The following is a 22,012-nucleotide window of genomic DNA, read 5'->3' on the forward strand; positions in this document are numbered from 1 at the left end:
GGAAGAGGGTAAGAGAGAGAGAAGGAAGCAAGCATAAGAACAGTAGATTTGCCAAAGGGACAGCAGCCACAGAAAAGTGTCCTGCATCTTCCGTATCCACTTCTCTGTTTCCCATCCTGGAAAATCATCCGAGTGGTTCCTCTCTTGGTTTTCCACATGACTAAACCCCACGGGTCTCAGTTAATCATGCTTGGGCCCGCCTGGCTGCCTCTCAGTTCCTCCAGCGCCTGCAGAGCCCTGCAGGGTGCAGACCCGGGCATACCTCCCACCCCCTCCCTTCCTTCCCCCTCACACCCACGCCAGGGAGGGGTTTCACCAGGGACCTGGCTGAGTGCGGGGCCAGCCCGGGGTCTCCGGACCTCACAGCATGGAAGGGTCCTTCCGACTCCTGGCCTGCTTGGTGTGCATCGTCCCAATGGGTGAGTTTCCCACTATTCTCTCCAGCACATTTTCAGAAGAGATTAGGTGCTCACAAACTTGGAGGGACAGTCTTCTCCCTGCACTCAGGGCAGCTGGGTTGCCAGGGCCTCCAGGCCTGTGGGAAGGGAGAGCTGCACTTCGGGAGGCTGTGGTGACAGAAGCCATAACGCTAAGTCCAGGCTTTGCCTTGGGTTCTGGGGACTTGAGGCAGTGCCGGGCTCCTCTGGGCTTCAGTGTCCCCACCTGTAGAAAGGTCGCCTACCCCACCCTTTGCTGTGAGGAGCCAGGGGGCATAATGGGCCAGCTCTGGGGAGGACAGGCTCTAGGTGGTGTTGTCATCCAAGCGCTATGCATCTTAATGGGCTCCCCCTGGGAAAGCGGGGAAAGCACACAGCTGATTGAGGGTAAGGGTGGCACCTTCATGTGGGCAGTAGGCAAGTGATCGAGGGCACCCTTCTGCCCAGCAGGAACCCCAAGAAGGGAGGCTTGAGCAACAACATCACTTCACTTAAGGTCACTTAGCTCAAGGAGTTGGTGTTCCTGGAAACAGCGTGTCTCAAAAAGTGGTCATAGATCATCTGCATCAGAATCCCAGGGGAGGAAAACCTCTGTTAAAATGTACATTCTTTAGCTCTGCTCTGCAGAATCAGAAAATGTCAGGAGCAGGGCCAAGGAATCTGCATTTTCAACCATCTTCTTGGGTGATTCTGATGCAGGATTCAGTCGAGGGCCACTGGGATAAGTGACAAAGGCCATCCTCATGTCCCCACTGTCCAGGCCCCAGTCTTCTCCTCTACCCCACTCGGGCTGAGACATCCCTCTCATGACGATGTCCCTGGACTCAGCATCCAGGCCTCTCTGTGTACAGCCACTGGCCACTGATAATCACGGTGCTCCAAGCTGTTAGTCAATCTTCCTAAGCTAGAGTCCTGTCTCCACGACTGGATCATAAACTCCCACTCCCAGGCTCCTCGGGCCTTTCTCTTTAGCTTTCAGCACTCAGCAGAGTCCTATTTGGGGCTGATTTGAATAGTAATAGCAAGTACCTCTTATTAAGGGCTGGGCACTTTAAGTATTGGGCTTCCCTGTGGCTTAGCTGGTAAAGAATCCACCTGCAATACCGGAGACCTGGGTTGGGAAGATCCCCTGGAGAAGGGAAAGGCTACCCACGCCAGTATTCTGGCCTGGAGAATTCCATGGACTGTATAGTCTGTGGGGTCACAAAGAGTCAGACACGACTGAGTGACTTTCAGTCATTCACTCGCTTTAAGTATTAATAGTCATTCAAGTAAGCATCATAATCCTATGAGAAAGGAACTATTACATTCTCTCTTCACAGATGAGAAAATTGAAGCACAGAGGGGTTCAGTGAGTGGTGCAGGGTGAAGCTGGGATTTGCTCTTGGGGATGTGCGCCTCAATCTGGGACCACACCACCAGCTCCCACGCCACACTGCCCACGGTCCCACCCATAAAGCCCCGTGGTGGTGGCTGACAGGGGAGGGGCTTTCTTTGGCCAAGTTGACCCAATTCAGACATCTTTCTGGATGATTTAGGGTTGGATCCCACACAGAGGATGGGGCTGGAGGAGGTGACCCTCCCCAGGCCTGGGGGCAGATGGGAGAATGGGTCAGAGAAGCACTGAAGCTTGGCTCTGCTATTTGCCAGCTGGATGGCTCTGGGTATGCTTAATCACTTCAGTTGTGTCTGACTCTTTGCGACCCTATGAACTGCAGTCTGCCAGGCTCCTCGGTCCATGGGAGTCCCCAGGTAAGAACACTGGAGTGGGTTGCCATGCCCTCCACAAGGGGGTTTTCCGGACCAAGGGATGGAACCCGCGTCTCTGGAGTCTCCTGCGGCGGCAGGCGGGTTCTTTACCACTAGCGCCACCTGCAGGTTGCCTAACTTATCTGAGCCTCATTGAACTGGGGTGGGAGTTTATGATCCAGTCCGGCGCTGTGAAGGAGAATCCGGTCATGGGTGGAAGGCCCCCAGCACAGTCCTAGCACTCAGCAGCTTGTTGGTTAAGCGGCAGTGAAATGTTGCTCAAGTCAGATAGCTTCCAGGGCTGTTTTGTTTGGGATTTTTTTTTTCTCCTCCAAGAGTCAGCAGCAATGAATCAGACAAAAAAGACAAAAAAAAAAGAAAACTTAGAGGAAGCATGAGCAGTCACATGCTGAAGTACAAAACCCAAACCACACAAATGCTCCAGCTGTGTGTCACAATTCTTCAGGGAGGCTGGGCATCCGTGGGAGCCATGGCAGCTAGCCCAGGGAGGGGACTCCTTCTTCTCGTGGCCAGCAGCTGCTTCCTGCTTGAAACCAGGAGGTCGTGAATTCTGGGGGAGCAGCGTCTCGCTGCCTGAAACCCTTCTGAGGCCGTTCACCCAGGAGCCTCTCCGCGAGCTGGCGGGCCTGGAAGAGGCCAGAGCTCAAGCGGCCCAAGGGCAGGGAGACCCCAGGCCACAGTCCTGTCCTGTCTGTCACACCTCCGAGCGAGCACAGGACCCTGGGCTGGCCTTCTGCAAAAGTGAAGTGGGCGGAATTCATGCAGGAAACATCCCCCTCTCCCATTTTCTGGGCCTTCTCCCTCATTCTGGCGCCCCCTACCTGCACCTGGTGCCCTGGGGCAGCCCCTCATCCCCTGGGGGCCCACACCACACACTCTCTTTTGTCTTTCCTTTCTGTCTCCCCACAGATCTGCTTTTAGAAAGCGGGCGATGTCAGGGGACATGAGAGGTGGTGGGAAGAGCGGTGGTCTGGGAGCTCCGGCCACTTGGTGACCTCGGACAAGACCTCCGTTGGTCCCCAAATCTCTGATGACTGGTGCAGTGACCACAGTGGTTGTCAACCTGAAGGACCATCGTGCTGGGCCTTTGATGGCAGCTCATTTCCTCTTCACCACAACCCCGCAAAGTGAAGACCCTTGTCCCTGTTTTCAGGGATGCTCAAGGAGGTCAGGGGACTTCTGGGTGTCAGAGCCTGGATGAGACCTGGAGTCTCCCGAGGGCCAGGCTTGCCCTCGACACTGCCTACACCTGTGTGCAGTGGGTGGTGAGCCTGAGGCAAAGCTTGGGACTCAGAGGAACTTACTTTGCTAGCTCTAAACTCCTGCAGAAAAACAAACTGGAAAGGCAAGACGATTTGCACAGTCACCCAAGGTCATGGGGGTTTATTTGGGACGTGGGGAAAGGTCAGGGACTGCTGTCATGGGCCCAGGAAGAAATGAAGATTGGATGAGCCAGGACACTTCCTCTGTCCCTGGTGGCTACTGTGGCCAGCAGCTGGGACCGAGAAGTCCTGCCCCCGGAGGAGGAGGGGTGTAGGAGTGGGAGCACGGCGGGGACGGCTGCATCAGAACTCCCAAGAGCAACGCCGTGTGACGGACACTGGCCCCGGGGCAGGCTCCACTCAGGGCTCTGCATCTCCATCGGCTCAGCGAGAGGATCCAGATCCACAACCACGCAGCCAGAGAGGCAAGGTTAAAGGGGAAACGGGACAACCGAGGGCAGAGGGGAACAGTCAGGCCTTTCAACAGCTCACTTGTCCCTTTGCCTCCCCTGTCCCTGGAACCTGCAGGGTCTGCTTCTCAGTGGAGGATGGACTCCTGTTTCTGTTCCCTCCTCCCCTCTCTGGTCTCCACTCTTTTCTCACTTTTTCTCGGCTGATAACCTGTCTGGACTGCTACATGCAGGCCCAGAAGGCAGAGTTATTGAGAACAAACTGCAGGGCAGGAAGGAATCGGAAAAGTGAGAATGGGGTGTTCAGGTTCTGCAGATGTCTCTATTGCCGAGTCCCTGTCCCACCCCGGCACCGCTGGCACAGGGCTTTGGAAGCTGATACTCAGCGCTGCAGCCCCCAACCTCTCTCAGTGAGCATCATCACCGTGGGGAGATGGGAACAACTCAGAAATCTTAGTAAGTGGCTGTGCAGGACTATCAAACATGGGCGCCTCTTTCTGAGTAGCTGAATTTGCTGGATAACTAATAGCTTGTTTTAAAATACCTAAAGTCTCTCGATTAATTTTCAACTGCCATATTTCTAAAATGCTTCCTAGACATCTTCATCATTTTTATCAAGATACCATTTTCCGACATAGACTTTTAGATTTAAAAGTCTCCTTAGTAAACATCTAAAGACGTCATTTCACAGATGAGCCCACTGAAGCCAGAGCTACGAGGATTCACCTAAAGTCACAAAGTCACAGCCAGTCTAGCCAGGGCTATAGCCCCAGACAGAGCCTGAGACCCCATCTGAGAGGCACACCTCTCACGGCAATAACCCTTCCAAGGTGACTCAGGTCATGGCCATGAGCATCTGTTCCACCAGCCTGCTGTGGGGAGTGATGCCTCAAGGCCCTCTGCACTTACTCATCCTCTGAAGGGTCCCATTTGTGCTGCACTTGGATCATTTCCGTCCTGAGTCATCACATTATTTTTTCCGAACCCTCCTCCCTAACAGAAAGCTGATTATCATCCCTAGCTGCTTTCAGTGGACCTACAAACACAAGTCACTTTCTAGCTTTTCAATCTGTTATTTCCTTAGGCTGGGAAACTAATTAAACAAACTTGTTAGAATTGTAAGTAAACGAAAAACAAACAGTGGCTGAGCCAGTCTAAACACACTGAGGAGGCAACTGATTGGTTTGGTAACTGTATCCCCAACACCCGCAGAGGGTTAAGCACCTGACGGACCCTCAATAAGCATCTATTGTGTGAAAAAATACATGAATCTCAGGTTAGCTAAGGGCAAGGCCTGTGCTATTGCATGCCTAAGGTGTCGAGTTGAGCCACAGATACAGCAGTGTCTGGAGCCAAAACAATCCCCCCACTGAGCTGCTTGAGTTTTCTGCCCAGAGTCCTCCTTCCCACCACTGGCAAGCACCGCCCCCTGCTCCCTCCTGGTCCCAGTCTGTTTGCAGAGCTAGTGAAGGAGGGAACTAACATCGCTGAGCGTTCGCTGAGTGACAGCACTATCCAGGTGGCCTTCATGGGTGACTTCATTCCACCCTCAATCTTATGAGGAAAGTACCATGTTCCCCATTTTGCATTAGAAGAGCCTGAGACTTGGGACATTAAGCAACAGATACCGCCCAAAGATCTCCCTGTAAGTGGATCGGCCCAGAATAGTGCCAGGGACAGACTGGGTCCTCCAGACAAGTGAGAATGTCATCCGCCTTCAGCTATACCAAAGCGGGAGTGCTCTTCACCGCAGCCCGTGGCCCACCATTGAGGGGAGGCATTTCGGGCTTAGGAAGAATTCAGGCCTCCTGTTGACACTCGGAGGTTGACAGAGTTGAGGCAGAGAGAGTAGAGACCCTCCCTATAAAAGAGGCTGTGGTTCCAGCTCAGGGACCATCCCTGCCGTGTCCTAAGAGATATGCAGAAGCTTCGAGAAGGAATGGTAAATGTCACGGGAACTGGGGAGCTTGGATTCCTGCCAAAGCAAATGCATTTGCTCCCTGGGTAATTCTTGTTGGGACTTCCCTCACCTCGAGTCCCCTGGGTGGACTCATCCAACAGTGAGTCCCCGTGCCGCTTCTTGGAAGCCCACACAGCAGGTTAACTGTCACGCCTGGTGAACGGGCCTCTGTGTGCCCTCTCTCCTCCTAGAGCAGAACTCACTCTGAGAGGGAAGGGCCCTGGCCAATCACATGCCAGGATGCTCCCAACCCAGGCTGCCATCCTCAGGCAGACAGAGTCCAGGGACACGACCCACCTGTAGTCAAAATTCAGCCTCTGTACACCGGTGTTGGATTAAGTCTTGGGGACAGAGTTTGGGGTGAAGTAGAAAGAAATAGCTTTATTACTTTGCCAGGCAAAGGGCTAATGCCCTCAACACTGCCTTTTGGACACTGGGAAGAACGTGGGCCTCCTGGTGACCTAAAATGTGTGTCCTGCCCAGGAAGGGTAGTGAGCGATCATATAATATTCAAGGAGAAGGGTGTGATGGGCTCACGGACATTCTTCTGATTGGTTGCTGGTGACATAATTGGGAGTCAGCGTCATTTTCTGGTTTCAATTAGTCTGGGGTCTATGCGCTTGTGGGCTGCATACAGTTAACTTCTACCTGGTGGGAGTTTCAGTATCTGCAAAACAGCTAAAGGACATGCACAGAATATCATCTATAGTCCTTGTACAGGTATGTTAAATCGCTCTGCTGCTGTTGCTGCTAAGTTGCTTCAGTTGTGTCTGACTCTGTGCGACACCATAGATGGCACCCCACCAGGCTCCCCCATCCCTGGGATTCTCCAGGCAAGAACACTGGAGTGGGTTGCCATTTCCTTCTCCAATGCATGAAAGAGAAAAGTGAAGGTGAAGTCGCTCAGTCGTTTCCAACTCTTTGCAACCCCATGGACTGTAGCCTGCCAGGCTCCTCGGTCCATGGGATTCTCCAGGCAAGAATACTGGAGTGGGTTGCCATGCCCTCCTCCAGGAGATCTTCCAGACTCAGAGATCAAATCCGCGTTTCTTCTGTCTCCTGCATTGGCAGGCAAGTTCTTTACCGCTAGCGCCACCTAGGAAGTCCCATAGTTCTTGAGGAAGAACTAAAGGTCCTTACTTTGTTTATTGGCTAAAGTATTATTGTTTTGTCTTGCTTGATTGTTTTCCTTTCTTTTTGCATTTTCCTGTCTCTGATGAAGTTTATTCTTTGTCTAAGGTTTTTCTACAGACAAGGCAGGTGGAAGACATGGGTGGGTGTCTGTCCTGCGGAGGCCTCATAGGGTCCTGCTCAGTAACACTTGGAGGGGAAGACTTGACTCTGCCTGGTTGGTCAAGTGACCTGGCCGAGTCTCTCGGCTCTCTGAGCCTCAGATCTCCTTCTCCAAAGGGGAGCCAATAACAGTACTCCATTCATGGATTGCTGCACTTATGAAATAAGGTTTGCAATATCTCCCCCCAAGCCCCCAGAGCACATGTACTCTGGCCCCCTTATCCTGTCACATCTGCATCCTCTGTGCTGATGTCCATACTCCATTTCGCCCTTTGCCTAGAATGCCTGCAGCCTACCTCAAACCCCATTCCTTTCCCAAGGCTCTTCCAAAGTGGCAGCTCTCTCGTGGGGCCTCCAATCAACCCCCTCCATCCACCCCTTCTGCCAACCTTGGCTCCCTCCCTTCTGCTCTCTCACAGCGATTCAAGTCAACATCAGCTACTATGTGGCAGGTGCATGTTGGGCTACAGCCGCACAAATACGACCCCCACCCATGGTCCCTGCCCTCCAGGAGCCCCTGGGTGCCTGGACAAAAGATGCAGTTGAGTTCTGGGGCATGGAGAAAGGGGCACCAGACCCAGGCTTGGGGCTCAAGGAAAGTCTCCCACTGTTGGATGACTCAGCAAGGTCTGGAGACAAGTAGGAGGGAGCTGGTGAGTGAAAGGGCCCCGCCCCACGTTCAGACAAGAGAGATCACTGTTTGTGTTCCTCCTGGCAGGCTTTAGTGTAACTATGAGTTCACAGACCTGCCACCCTTTCCGAGCTGTGAGCTCCAATAGGCTGATAAATTATTCTCTTGTTCTTTGTAGCCCCAGCTCTGGTCCCAGTGCCTGGCTTTGAGAGGGGATGTGTCCAGAGCAACATCAAACAATCCCTGGGAAATCAATGCCTGGCTCCATGATGCCTGTGAGAGGCGGGAGGTCAGAGGAGGCTGAGGTCACAGAGGGTGGGAGCACAGCGAAACTGAGGCAGGGGCTGAGCCTCGAGATGGGGACATGCTTTCTGCAGCTGGAAGTACTGAATGAAAAAGCAAACCTTCAGAAAGTTTTCTCAAATTTGAAACTAGGCCCTCTGATTATTAACTGGGCATACAAGCTCTTACTAGGAATAGATGAGGAACCTGGCTGGGGTTCAAAAGCGTATTTCCACTTGTCCAGAAGAAAGGAGATTCGGCTTAGAAACAGACTGTGTGGAAAAAAAAAATGTGGTTTTATTTCACTGCAAGCTTGGCGCGATCCCAAAGTGAGGTTTTATGTGAGACACAGCTCACACAACCCAATTGTACCCCACTCTGCCTGGCCCAGCACATGTGGAGGCCTCGGGGTGAGGACACTACACTGCAGGGAGAGTACCAAGTGGCCAGTGAGGATGGAGAGAGGCAGGTGAAGGGCTGGGACATCGGCCAGAGAGGACAAGGCTTATGGGTCCAGGAGAGCCATGATGGGATCTGGGGAGGGCCATCACCGAGAGGGGATGAGAAGGCTCCAGACAGAGACAGTGAGGAGCAGGAGACATTGGTTCTGGGAATGTTGCTCTCCTTGGATAAGGCCCGAGTTTCTATGCCCTTAATACACTAGAGTGCAGCAGAGGAACCAGGCAGTCCTGAGCCTGAAGGCCCAGGAGGAGTGCCCTGTCCTGTACATTATTCATAGATGGGATGAGTTCCCTGGAGGATGGTCTGCCAGCTGTGAGCTGAGGGGATTCCTGTCCAAGATACAAGTTGGGCTACTGCCAAGAGCAAAGAGCACTGGACTTGGAATCATGTGATGTGATGTGTGTGAAAGAACTTGGCAAACTGCAAAGCCCTTTGGAAATACAGGGGCTCCTATATTATTCCCTGTAGAGATCCCTGCACCCAGGCACCAGCAACTCAGCCTGCCCCCTCCTTGAGGAGGCACCCCTTGGTCTGATCCTTCCAGCACTGACACCCATCGGCCCACCTGGTTCACCCCTCTCCCAAAGAAGCACACATCTGTGACAACAGAGGCAGTGAGTGACCTCCAGCCCTCCCTAAGCTGCAGCAGAGTGCGGCTTGCAGACCTTAGCTCAACCACACTTCGGAGGCCCACGACGACATGGGAGGTGAGGAAACCTGAGCCCAAAAGCACTTGTGCAAAGCGAGGAGGCAGCATGAAGGTCTGCGCCTCTTGGTCTCTCAGCTCCCTGTCTGGACGCTGGCCTATTGGAAAGCCCACTTGGGTGAAACTGCAGTACAGAGGAACCTCAGTCACCAACTCAATGCATCAGCTTCAAAACATACCACCCCCTCCCAAGGCCTCCGTTGCCCCTCTGTAAATGAGAATGTTGCTCTCCTTGGATAAGGCCCGAGTTTCTATGCCCCTAGTGGTGGCTCAGACAGTAAAGCTTCTGTCTGCAATGCAGGAGACCCAGGTTCGATCCCTGGGTTGAAGATCCCTGGAGAAGGAAATGGCAGCCCACTCCAGTATTCGTGCCTGGAAAATCCCATGGACGAGGGAGCCTGGTAGGCTTACTGTCCATGGGGTCGCAAAGAGTCGGACACGACTGAGTGACTTCACTTCACTTTAGTGCATTAAAGTGCTGCAGAGGAGTCAGGCAGCCGGGAGTCTGAACATCAGCTTTGCCTCATCCTAGTAGGCAACTACTTAATCTCTCTGTGCCCTGGTTTATTAACATGTAACCTGGGGCTAACTCTTCTTACCTCTAGGATCACTTGTGAGGACTAAAAGAGATACCACTGGGAACTTGCTCAACACAGAGATGAACAGTAAGTGCCTTTACTATTATCATCATCAGGTGGGGGGGTTGGGGGTGGGGAAGTATTAGGGACACAGTGTAACCACAGGATCCCCGAGGTTTTCTGAAGCAGGGCAGGTTTGATGGAGAAGAGGTTAGGAACACTGGGCCCGTCGGTGAGGTGGGACCGCCCTGAGTGAAGCAAACAGTCCCAGGGAAGCGGGAGGGGCAGGGGAGGATCCAGGCACCTAGAAAGTCACGGGGGTCAAGGTCCTGGGAGATGCCCCTGGAGTCCTGGGATGGCTTTCCAGACTCCCCCTCCTCCTCCGCAACTCGCGAGGGGAGGAGGGCGCTTCCTGTGCTCCGGCGGGTTCTAGGCCCCTCGGGATGCGGGTAGGGTAGACGCACGCGCCCGCGCTGCCCGTCCGCCCCCCTGCCCGCAGGTGCGCCCGCGCAGCGCTGGTCCATGCAGGTGCCGGCCGAGGTGAGCGCGACGGCGGGCGAGGCCGCGGTGCTGCCCTGCACCTTCACGCACCCGCACCGCCACTACGACGGGCCGCTCACGGCCATCTGGCGCGCGGGCGAGCCGTTCGCCGGCCCGCAGGTGTTCCGCTGCGCCGCGGCGCGCGGCAGCGAGCTGTGCCAGACGGCGCTCAGCCTGCACGGCCGCTTCCGGCTGCTCGGCAACCCGCGCCGCAACGACCTGTCGCTGCGCATCGAGCGCCTGGCGCTGGCCGACGACGGCCGCTACTTCTGCCGCGTCGAGTTCGCGGGCGACGTCCACGACCGCTACGAAAGCCGCCAGGGCGTCCGGCTCCGCGTGACGGGTGAGCGCGCTGCCCGACTTCGCTCGCCGCGTGCCGCGGGGCTCTCGGTGCGGGGTCTGGGCTGGGATCCGAGGGGTTACAACGGGCACACCCTTCCTCTAGAGCAGGGTGCTCCCACACCTGGAAGGGCCACAAGCCCCCAGGTAACTGGTTCAAAGGCCGCGGAATCCTGGCCCCGGGACGGGCTGGGTGGAGCCTGGGATGGGTGCTGCAATGAAGCTCATAGAGAGTGAGTGTGCCCCAACAGCCCTGAGACTAGCGGGGAGAAAAACGAGGAACAAGGACTGCAGCGGGCCGTGTGCACTGAAGGGGGCACAGGGAGCCCACCACGTGCCCAGCACTTCGCTAGACCCTGAGGTTTAAGGATGGGGGGCCAGGATCCTAGTAGGGTGATTCTCAAGCCTGGTTAGCTCTGGAATGACTTAAGGAGCTTTTTTTTTTTTTTTTTAATCCGAGACCCCCGCTGTGGGGGACCCAGGCGTTCTGGGTTTAGTTTGGCTCTGCCAGGAACCACTCATGTGCCCGTGGGCTGGCTGGGCAGCCTCTCTGACCGCACTTCAGTTTCCTCGGACTTGTCTGCCTCAGTCTCACGGATTCGGTGAATCCGTCTCCACTCGAGATGTCAGTGAGGCTGTCTGGGGAGTGCCCTTGAAATCTCTCCAGCAGACCGCCCCTCTCCGCCCCACGCCGCCCTGATCCTGCGGCTGCCTGCGTGCATGCCATCGCTTCAGTCGCCTCCCACTCTTTGCGACCCCGACCCACCAGGCTCCTCTGTCCATGGGATTCTCTAGGGAAGAATGCTGAGTGGGTTGCCATTCCATTCTCCAGGGGATCTACCGGACCCAGGGATCGAACCCTCTTCTCTTTTGTCTCCTGCATTCACAAGTGGCTTCTTTACCACTAGTGCCACCTGGGGAAGCCCCAATCATGCGCTATCACTTAGTAAAGACGTTTAGAAAGCACTTGCCCAGGCACCCCACATGAATTAACTTGTCAGATCTTCCCCAGAACCTCATAAAATAAGTGATCCCCATTTTACATGTGAAGAAACTAAGGCCCAGAGCGATGGAATAACTTGCCAAAGGCCACACCTGTTGTGGGAACCCAGACGCCCTGGCGCCCCGAGCGCCTCTTCCTTCCGCTCATATCCTATCCTCGCTCCCTCCTCCAACCCTCTCCACGAAGGGGACAAGGAGGGCTGCCCCTTGCCCTTTCCTTTGCCCGCCGCTGCTCTGACCGCGCTTTGCTTTCTCCCGGGTCCTCCTTCGGCCGCCGCCCGCAGCCGCCCCGCGGATCGTCAACATCTCTGTGCTGCCAGGCCCGGGGCACGCCTTCCACGCACTCTGCACAGCTGAAGGGGAGCCACCGCCCGCCCTAGCCTGGTCCGGCCCGGCCCTGGGCAACGGCTCGGCCGCCACGCGGAGCCCAGGTCATGATCACGGCCACCAGGTGACCGCCGAGCTGCCCGCGCTGGCCCACGACGGCCGCTACACGTGTACGGCCTCCAACAGCCTGGGCCGCGCCGAAGCCAGCGTCTACTTGTTTCGTTTCCATGGCGCCTCCATGGCCTCGGCGACCGCCCTCCTGCTCGGAGCGCTCGGCCTCAAGGCGCTGCTGCTGCTTGGCGTTCTGGGCGTTTGGGCCACTGCCCAGCATCGCCTAGGTGGGTGCGACCCTAGGCCAGGATGGGTGCTCAGGGCAAGTGGGGCTCTCCTCCAGGCTGACCACCTGGCCTGACACAACTGGAATTTCATTAATGCACCTGTGGTCTCCTTCTCCTTCCTGGTCAAGCCCAGGAGGTACCAGCCAGAGTGAGCCAATTTTACCATCAGGAAGCTGAGGCCGGAGAGGTTAGGGAACTTGCCTCCAGCCTAGAGTCACAGAGATACAGACTCACCCTATTGCCAAGTGCCCCATCATCCAGAAGGGCCCTGACCACACACAGGCTTTCCCAAATAGCACCATTTCATTCATTAGGTTGCAGCAGCATCCCAAGCACCACCTACATGCTGCATAGGTGCTGGGAATACACAGAAATGAATATAACATGGTGCCCTGCCCTTGAATGGGATGCTGAGAAGTAAGCAGATAAATGCAGTCTGCAGAGAGAAGTGCAGTCAACCCAGGTACTGCAGAGGCCCAGAGGCCTCTCTCTGATGGGGCATTGGGACAGGAGCCAGGCGGCAAGGCTGTGCACAGTAAAGGGAGGCTAAACCGAAAGCTGTAAGCAGCTGGGAGCTGGGAGAACAAGGAGCTAGCAGTGTTCCTAGCAGAGGGAACAGCATCTATCCAAGCGTGGAAGCTTGAACTAGCAAGCTATCTTCAGAGAGCTGTAGTCACCCCTCCCTACTCTCACTAAGCTGGATGGGAGATTTGTTCTGTGCCCCAGAGAAGGGGCTTCCTGAGCCTCTCAGCTCACCTAAGTGAGTAGCACCAGCCTCAGACTCTCCTGGGATGAAATCCAAAATTTGCCACAGTTGCCTTGGCTGCCATCTTTGCTGGGGCCACACTGGCCTTCTTGCAGGGTCTTCAAACCCACCAAGAATTCTGTGCTTCAGGGGCCTCAGAAAAGCAGGTCTCCCTGCTAGGTGTGCTCCTCACTCCCTGTCTTCCTACGTAACTGTCATCTTTCAGGTCACTCCTTCACATTCTGCTGGCTAGCTCGTCTCCCTCCAGACCAGTCTCTCACGGTGGGGTGGGATGGGCAGCAGGGCTTGGAGCCCAGAGGCCACCACGCAGATTCATGCCTCCTTTCTCTCTGTTCCTCACACAGAGCACCCAGTCACCCCGGACGCTCCGCCAAGGTAAGCGAGCTAGCCCACTCCCACCTTGCCCCTCTCTGGTTCCCACTGGCAAAGAGGTACGGGCTTCTCAGGCACAGCGGCGCAAGAAGAAACAACGGACAACAGGCTGGGGTGGGGGTTCTAGCCCTTCTCAGTGTCAAGGCTCTCCCTGCTGCCCCCTGAAGCTCCCGCTCCTTCAGTCCGCCAAGGCTGACCAGCGAGACCAGGCCACGCTGACCTGCTTCCGCACTCCCGTCCCACCACGTTCCCAGCGCTAACTTTGGGCCTTGCACTGGCCTGTCTCCCAGGCCAGCTGCTTGGTGTCCATGCTGTTGAAGGTCATTTTTCTGTGTCTGCCTTATCTCTGCTCCTAGAGGTATCCCTGAAGACCGTATTTTTACCTCTCGTAGTGCCCAGTGTTCTAGAACAGATCCACTCAAAAGCCACCATAGGGCAATCATTGTCTCAGACACCCTGCTGAATGAAGGCTTTGCAAGCAAAATGTCAGTAGAGGTACTGAGGGCTTAGTTGAGGGCCCACAGACCTAAAAGGTAGGAAGTGTGGACCTTACCCCTTCTTGGTGTCTGTCCAAGTGAAGGCCCATATTGAAGAACAAACGCTTCCTGGGAGGCAGGAAGCCAGTGACAGCCGTCTAGGACCCCTTAAACAAGCCTAGGCACTCCTATAGCTCTGCTCCACCCGGGCCTGGGGGCTGGGAGAGCCGCACCGCCAGCCCAGAACCCTCTCTGCAGATGTCCACTCAGCAGTCCTCCACATTCTAGAATTCCTGTGCAAAGTCCCTTTTCTTTACTAACTTACTATTGCACCAGGGCACCTAAATCAGAAAGCTGACCACTGCTCAAAACATCAGTTGATCCCTATCACGTACTGGGCACTGTTTTGGATGCTAAAGGTAAAGCAAAAATCCTCCATCTCAGAGAACTCACACTTGAATGTGGAGAATTTTAATACCTAAACAAGAGATCTTAGATTATACAATAAGAGCTGTGGGGGAAAAAAAATGGACAAGGCGATAGAGCAAAGCCCCAGGAGAGGGAGGTGCCACTGGGCTGTGGCTGCTTCAGACCCGTCATCCTGTCTGAGGACAGCGAGAGATGGGAGGCAGGCACCCATACGGGCAGGTAAGGGTGCTGGCGGCAACCGGGAGGCAAAGGCTCAGGCATGACCCAGGGAGGGGGTGGGGAATGCAGGCAGGCTGCAGGATTTACCCTGAGTGCGATGGGAAGTCGGTGAGTGGTTTAAGTAGGCGAATGGCCCCATCTGAACAGGAGTGGAGGCAGGAAACCTGGGAGGGCTGTTGATCAGGACTGCGGCTGGCTCGGTTGCATGGCTGAAGATGGCAGCAGAGAGGGTGGGGCGATGGGGCAGAGGCAGGGCTGGCAGGAGGCCTGCTGGGCAGCACAAGCAAAGACGGGGCACACAGAGGCAGGGCAGACAGAGGCCTGCTGGGCAGCACAAGCAAAGACGGGGCACACAGAGGCAGGGCAGACAGAGGCCTGCTGGGCAGCACAAGCAAAGACGGGGTGCACAGAGGCAGGGCAGACAGAGGCCTGCTGGGCAGCACGAGCAAAGATGGGGCGCACAGAGGCAGGGCAGACAGAGGCCTGCTGGGCAGCACGAGCAAAGATGGGGCGCACAGAGGCAGGGCAGACAGAGGCCTGCTGGGCAGCACGAGCAAAGGAGGGAGCCGGCAGTTCTGGAGCTGAAAGCCTGGTGCTGCTTACAGAGCTGAAGACGGGGAGAGAAGAGGGGCGGTGGAGAGCCCCAGGTGGGCATGTAGGCATGTAGGGCATGGGGCATGTAGGTCTGAGAGGCCCAGGAGGATGTCCTGGAAGTCAGGAAAGCATCTGGAGCTCAGGAGGTCTGGCCTGAAGGTGGGTTTTGAAGCCACAGACTATATCCCTTTGATAAGACAGAGACTCTGATCTGGGATGCTGTCGCCTGGGTGTCCCTTCCCTGGTCTGCAAGTTCTGCTGCTGCCCAGCCTCCAACCTTTGCTTGGTCTCCAGACCCTGTTGGACGTAGGCCCCTGACGCCCATCTCACCCCTGCTTCCACCCTTTCCTGGGCTGGGGTTTGGGCAGTCAGAGACCTCTCCTGTTTGGGTGGTCAGCCAACTTTCTCCTGCCCACAGGCCCCAGGCTCAGGAGTCCAATTATGAGAATTTGAACCAGATGAGCCCTCGGGGCCCACCAGCAGCTGTGTGTTCACCGTGAGGAGCCCACTGGCCACCCCCATCCACTGGTCACCACGAGGAACAAAGGCCAACAGGAGGCTTGGCTGGGACGGCCCTTCCTGGCTCCCGGGCACTTTGACAGCCGCAGCCTGGCGACACCCCGAGGAGGTCAGGACCGTGCTCAGAGGCTCAGAGGTCTCCCGTGTGGACTTCTGTCTTTGAGCCCCAGCAATATTTCTCTCTAGGGGGCAGCAGTTTGAAAGTGTGTGTATGTGTGTGTGCACGTGTGTGCACAGGAACCCAAGTGTGACCCTTCTGCAAAGCTCTTTTCACCTTTTCTTAGAACAGAGCAAAGCAGGCAGGACACTGGTCAGAGGGGTCTCCAGGCCCCAGCTCCATCTGGGTTCTGTCACTGACTTGCTATGCGGGCCAAGGCACTTTTTCGCTTCTCTGTTGAACTTGTCCACTATCGAACATGGACAGTATTATTCTTCCCTCCCGGCTTAGGGGCTATCAGGGTCTGAACACAAAGTGGATGTGGAAGGGCTTTGGGCAGTACAAGGCCATCCACAGATGTGAGCAGGGTTACAGGCTCCTCCTTGCAGAGCCGCCTTGGACAAGCGTAGCTGCCACCCTGGCCCCGCTAAGAGTGAGGAGTCCAGAGAGCAGCCCAGGGCTGGGCCATGCCACCCTGCAGTCCCAGGAACATTGAATCAGCAAAGAGGAGAAGTCCGATGTTCCTGCACCCTGAGGTCTCCTCTGCGACTGTCCCACTCTGCCCACCTCTCACCCCATCAGCTGCTCTGCCCTGCCTTCAGCTGGGACCTCTGGGAAGAGGAGACAAAACAGCCATCAGCTCAAAGCATCTGAAAATTCACTGTCCTTAAGGACCACAAGCCGGGAGGTGTGAGGACCAGTCTGGGCCGCAGTGGGTCCGTGGGTAAAGCAGCCGCAGCTCTGACCTGCCTCCACCTGCTTCTTCCCTGGATGTGCACCGGCCAGAAGTCCCGGGAGTTTCCCACCTGCCCAAGTGCTGCCAGGCTGCCTCCGGGCCGCGGCCTTCCATCCTCACACTGGATCATTTTAGTCCTGCAGTCCTTGGGGACAGGTTGAGGGGGGAGGCATGCTTGGGACTGGACAATCTAGCAAGAGAAAAGGGCCACAGAGATCGGGGACGCAAGAGGCAGTGGGAACACACTTTCTTTCCTCCAGAACTTTTCCAGAAGCTGCAGTGGTAGATGGGGTCCTTTCTGATGCTTTCTGCAGAGATGGCGCAAAGGCTGAAGAGCCTTCACAAGTTAACAAGCAGGGCGGGGGGTTAGGAGGCTCCTTCCCTCCTCCTGGAGCCATCGCCAGAGTAAAAGGGTGATGGCGGCTCACGGTTAACTCAGGATCCATTGGGAGACTGTCTGACTTGTTCAGAGGTCAGAGGAGGTGGCATCCATAACTCGCTGGGCAGGGATACTTTGGGACACCTCCACGGAGAGTCCCATGTCACCAGGGAAGGGCACGGGGTGGTGTGTCTGTCTTAGAGCATCTGCCCGGTCTTTGAGGCTTGTTTCACAGCCAAGAAAAAAGTGATAGGAATTGTATCACGTGCATTGTTTTGTGCTAGCAGCTGGGCCAGTGTTTGGGGGTATAGAAGTGAGCAAGGCTCAGCTAGGTCACGCTGCATTAACACACCCCAGTCACAGTGCCTAGAACAGTTAGGTTTCTTCCCTTCAAAGCTGCCTGCTTGGCACAGATCATCAAGAGGCTGTGTGCATTTCACTTACTCAGGGACCCAGGCTCTCAGGGGCCCACCCTCTCTAATGTGCATTGCTGGGTTGGATCAAAAGAAAGCTCCAGAAGGTCTTCCACTTGGGATCATAGTTCATTGGCCAGAACTACCCAGTGGGGAGGTCCCAGGGGGCCTCCAGCGGCTGGGCAGTGGGACCCTTCACCATACCTAGAAGGAGGGAAGCTGGAGCCTTTGGGAACAGCTGTGAAAATTCCACAGGGGGACTCTCTAGGGGTCTCATGCTAGTGAGCAACACAGACCAGTAAGCGGGAATCATGTCTGCTGGGCATCAGTCTGCTGGGGTTCTATTGGAGCACCTAAAAGGGGTGACTGACCCAGTCCTCCTGGAGGAGGGGATGTGGAGATGGTACACGTTGGCCATGTAAATGGGGGAGAATGGAGATTGGGAGGTAAGGGGAAAAAAACCAAAAGGGACATTCTGGGCGAAGGCCAGTAGGTAAGCATGCTGTCTAAGCAGTGGAAAGTTGCTGGAGCACCGGGCAGAGGCAGTGTGTCTGGAGCCGAGGCGGCAGCATGGAGGCTCCCGGGCACGGCGGGTGCTGCCCCAGCAAGAATGAGCAGCTGAGTCTGGGTTTCTACCTTCGGACCTTAGGCTGTTGGAGCACCATTCTCCTGATGGGTTCTAAGGATCACCTGCATCAGGGACACCTGGGGAGCTTGTTCAGCTCCTCGTTCTCAGCATCCCTGCACCACCCAGATCACAGGGTCTATAAGGGCAGGCTCTATAGACACAGCTCCTCGTTCTCAGCACCCCCTGCACTACCCAAATCACAGGGTCTATGAGGGCAGGCTCTATAGACAAAATATCCAGGGGGTTTTGGCCCTAACTTTGTAATACGATTATTTTCAAACACACACACAACTGAAAAAGCTAGATGATCACCCAGATACCCACTACATACATTCAACCCTTCCTAACATTTTGCCATATTAGTTTAATGCACGTGTGTGTCTGTGTGTGTGTGCGCACGTGTGTGTATTTGGCTGAACCATTCAAGAGTAAATTGTGGAAATCACAGTACTTGACCCTTAAATATCTCAGCTGTGTCTCCTGAGAACAAGTGCTCTCTCCTCCATAACCTAAAGGCCATTATCACATTTGAGAAAATTAACAATTATTTAATAATATTGTTGTATCACCCACATTCATATTTCTCCAATTGTCCTTTTTTAGCTTGTCTCCAACAAGTTGACTCCAGGTGATTTTTAGGTGACATGACTGGAGACTCCCTCTGAGTCAGCCCACTCGTCAGGGTGCTGGCTGCCCCCGGTGATCCTCCCTGCAGTGTTTGGGCTTGGAGAAGGACTTCCCGTGGGCTGGGGCAGCAGTCTTTCTCTCTGCTGTAGGGCTTCAGACACAGAGATGGACCAGGGGAGGCCCAGTGAGGAGGGAGAGCCCAGGCAGCCTCCTGCCCAGTCTCCAATTAAAACGACTGCTAAGGGCAGAGGGGAGAGTGGTGAGGGGTCTTGACCATCCCCAGACCCCCTTGCCTGCCCAGAAGCCTGGTGGTCCTGCAGCTCACCTCTCTCAGAGCACCAAGACGCTGTCGATGGTGAGCAAGGAGCAAGCGGTGGGCAGTGGGCTCAGTCAGCAGTGTCCTAGAGCCTGAGAAGTGACCCGGAGATGTGATGTTTTGAAGACAACACTTGGCAGTGTGGTGCAGGGCACAGGACTCTCTGCTCCTGGCCACCTGCCAGGCTGCTCCTGGAGGTGGGCAGCAGGAGGAAGGGCGACTACTGCACAGGTGCCCACCCAGGTCTGCCAAGAGCACTGCACACCTTCTCTGCCTTCAAGGAGCTATTAATAATATCCTAAATCTTAAATTGAGATGTAGTTACATGAGAAATAATACCCACGTGATAATGTACAATGAAGGTAGACCTGCCTTGGGACAGAAGTGCCACTGAGTGGGGCTGAGTTTTCACATATGTACATATGCCTCTTGCCAGACTGGACAGCAAAGCCAGGTGAGGGTAGGCCTCAGCCAGTCACAGGGGAGAACTTGTAGACCATGAGCTGGGGTCTTGGGCTTTGTCCCGCCTCCAGCCTGGCACTTAGGTCCAGTCCCACGCCCTCCATAATAACAGTTCCTCATTCTCTGGGACCCCCTGTGGTCCTCAACCTCCCTTCCCTTCCATGATCCCTTGTAGTTCTCACTAAAAACCTAGGAGACAGGCAAGGCTGCAGGTATCCTGTGCACCTTCTCCTTCCCAGGTTCTCGTGTGTCTTTCCTCCTCTCCTGTGCCCCTTCCTCTCTGTCATATTTTATGAGCTAAATGGAGAAAACACAGTCTCCCAGTGCAAGGATTCAGAATTACTTGGGGTTGGAGCTCTCTGGTTTTCCCAGGTTTGGGCCCCCAGACCTTCATCTTCCAGCCTCTGTCCCCAAGTCCCACATGTGAGTGAATTCAGAAGGGTCCCAGGGCTGAAGACTTCCCCGAGAGCGCCCGTCGGAGACACCTCTGACCTCAGGTGGAGGGGAAAGGTGGGGTGGGGAAGGGGAAGGAAGGAGGATGAGAAGTTAGACGGAGGGGCCTTAAGAAAGATTAAGGAGGACGTGTCAGGGAGCTGGTCAACCAGAGCAGATTCCAAAAGAAATCTGGTCCAAGCCACAAACTTAGGCTATGAAAAATGTGGTGTTCGGGAGAGAGGCTGGGTTGGTCCCTTGGACCAACACACCAGGAACGTGGCTCTGTTTCCTACAAGGGTTTAGGCTAGCAGAGGAAGACCAGGAGGGAAGAGGTCCGTCTTCAGAAGAGAGGCAGGTTTCGGAGGAAGATCTTGGCTCCCTCAGTCTCTAATTTTCACTTGCCCCTTGGTGACGTGGGGGGCCTCCACCTTCATTTCTCTGGGCCTTCCCCAGTGATGATAGTCTAGAGATAGGTAACCTGATTCCTATAGCAGGAAACATGACAACTTGCCTCTAAGCCACCTTTAAAAATCCTGTGGTTCTGTCTGGAGAGGGAAGCCAAACCCAGACAAAGGGCACAAGGGGTGGGGAGACACACAGGGCATCATCCTGGCTGTTGTTGTTGTTCAGGCACTAAGATGTGTCCTACTCTTTGTGACCCCATGGACTGCAGCACGCCGGGCTTCCCTGTCCATCACTATCTCCTGGAGTTTGCTCAAACTCATGTCCATTGAGTGGGTGATGCCATCTAACCATCTTATCCTCTGTCGTCCCCTTCTCCTCCCGCCTTCAATCCTTCCTTTTCCATTGGGTCAGCTCTTCCCATCAGGTGGCCAAAGTATTGGAGCTTCAACTTCAGCATCAGTCCTCCCAGTGAATATTCAGAGTTGATTTCCTTTAGGATTGACTGGTTTGATTCATTGTCAATCAGCCCCTTGACTGACAAGAGACTCTCAAGAGTCTTCTCCAGCACCACGGTTGGAAAGCATCAGTTCTTTGGCTCTCATCCTTCTTTATGGTCCAACTTTCACATCCATATATGACTGCTGGAAAAACCATAGCTTTGACTAGACAGACCTTTGTTGGCAAATTGACATCTCTGCTTTTTAATATGCTGTCTAGATTTGTCATAGGTTTTCTTCCAAGGAGCAAACATCTTTTAATTTCATGGCTGCAGTCACCATCCACAGTAACTTTGGAGACCAAGAAAATAAACTCTGTCACTGTTTCCAATTTTTCCCCCTCTATTTGCCATGGAGTGATGGGACCAAATGCCATGATCTTAGTTTTTTGAATCTTGAGTTTTAAGCCAGCTTTTTCACCCCTCTTTCACCTTCATTAAGAGGCTCTTTCATTTCTCTTTGCTTTCTGCCATTAGAGTGGTATCATCTGCATATCTGAGGTTACTGACATTTCTCCCAGCAAGCTTCCAACCTGTGCTTCATCCAGCCCAGCATTTGTCACGATGTACTCTGCATAGAAGTTAAATAAGTAGGGTGACAATATACAGCTTTGACATACTCCTTTCCCAACTTGGAACTAGTTCATTGTTCCATATCTGGTTCTAACTATTGCTTCTTGACCCATACACAAGTTTCTCAGGAGGCAGATAAGGTGGTCTGGTATTCCCAACTCTTTAAGAATTTTCTACAGTTTTTTGTGATCTACACAGTCAAAGGCCTTAACCTAGTCAATGAAGAAGTAATGTTTTTCTGGAACTCCCTTGCTTTTTCTATGCTCCAACAGATGTTGGACATTTGATCTCTGGTTCCTCTGCTTTTGCTAAATCCGGCTTGTACATCTGGAAGTTCTCCATTCATGAATTATTGAAGCTTAGCTTGAAGGATTTTGAGCGTTACCTTGCTTGCATGTGAAATGAGTGCATTCTTTGGCACTGCCTTTGGGATTGCAATGAAAACTGACCTTTTTCAGTTTGTTGTGGCCACTGCTGAGTTTTCCAAATTTGCTGGCATATTGAGTGCAGCACTTTAACAGCACCATCTATCTTTTAGGATTTGAAATAGCTCAGCTGGAATTCCATCACCTCCACTAGCTTTATTCGTAGTGCTGCTTCCTAAGGCCCACTTGACTTCATACTCCAGGATGTCTGGCTCTAGGTGAGTGATCACACTCTCATGGTTATCCAG

At 54.4% G+C, this 22,012-nt stretch overlaps 1 protein-coding gene across 2 annotated transcripts in view; it reads left to right on the forward strand.

The window, feature by feature from the left end:
- SIGLEC15 (sialic acid binding Ig like lectin 15) overlaps nt 1-22,012 on the forward strand; it is a 24,291-nt gene continuing 2,279 nt past the window's right edge. Inside the window, exons 1-6 of one of the 2 annotated variants that reach the window (XR_009492664.1) lie at nt 1-419; nt 9,819-9,878; nt 10,291-10,674; nt 11,957-12,337; nt 13,448-13,478; nt 15,612-15,821. Coding sequence is in view for 1 of the 2 variants with exons in the window: in NM_001192567.1 (NP_001179496.1) it covers nt 368-419; nt 9,819-9,878; nt 10,291-10,674; nt 11,957-12,337; nt 13,448-13,478; nt 15,612-15,693 (990 nt within the window). In the remaining variant the exon portion in view is untranslated. Of the gene's footprint in view, nt 420-9,818; nt 9,879-10,290; nt 10,675-11,956; nt 12,338-13,447; nt 13,479-15,611; nt 15,822-22,012 lie in introns of those variants that run through there. The other variant, NM_001192567.1, reaches the window with a different exon arrangement.

This window comes from Bos taurus, chromosome 24, assembly GCF_002263795.3.
Source record: "Bos taurus isolate L1 Dominette 01449 registration number 42190680 breed Hereford chromosome 24, ARS-UCD2.0, whole genome shotgun sequence".
NCBI lineage: Eukaryota > Metazoa > Chordata > Mammalia > Artiodactyla > Bovidae > Bos > Bos taurus.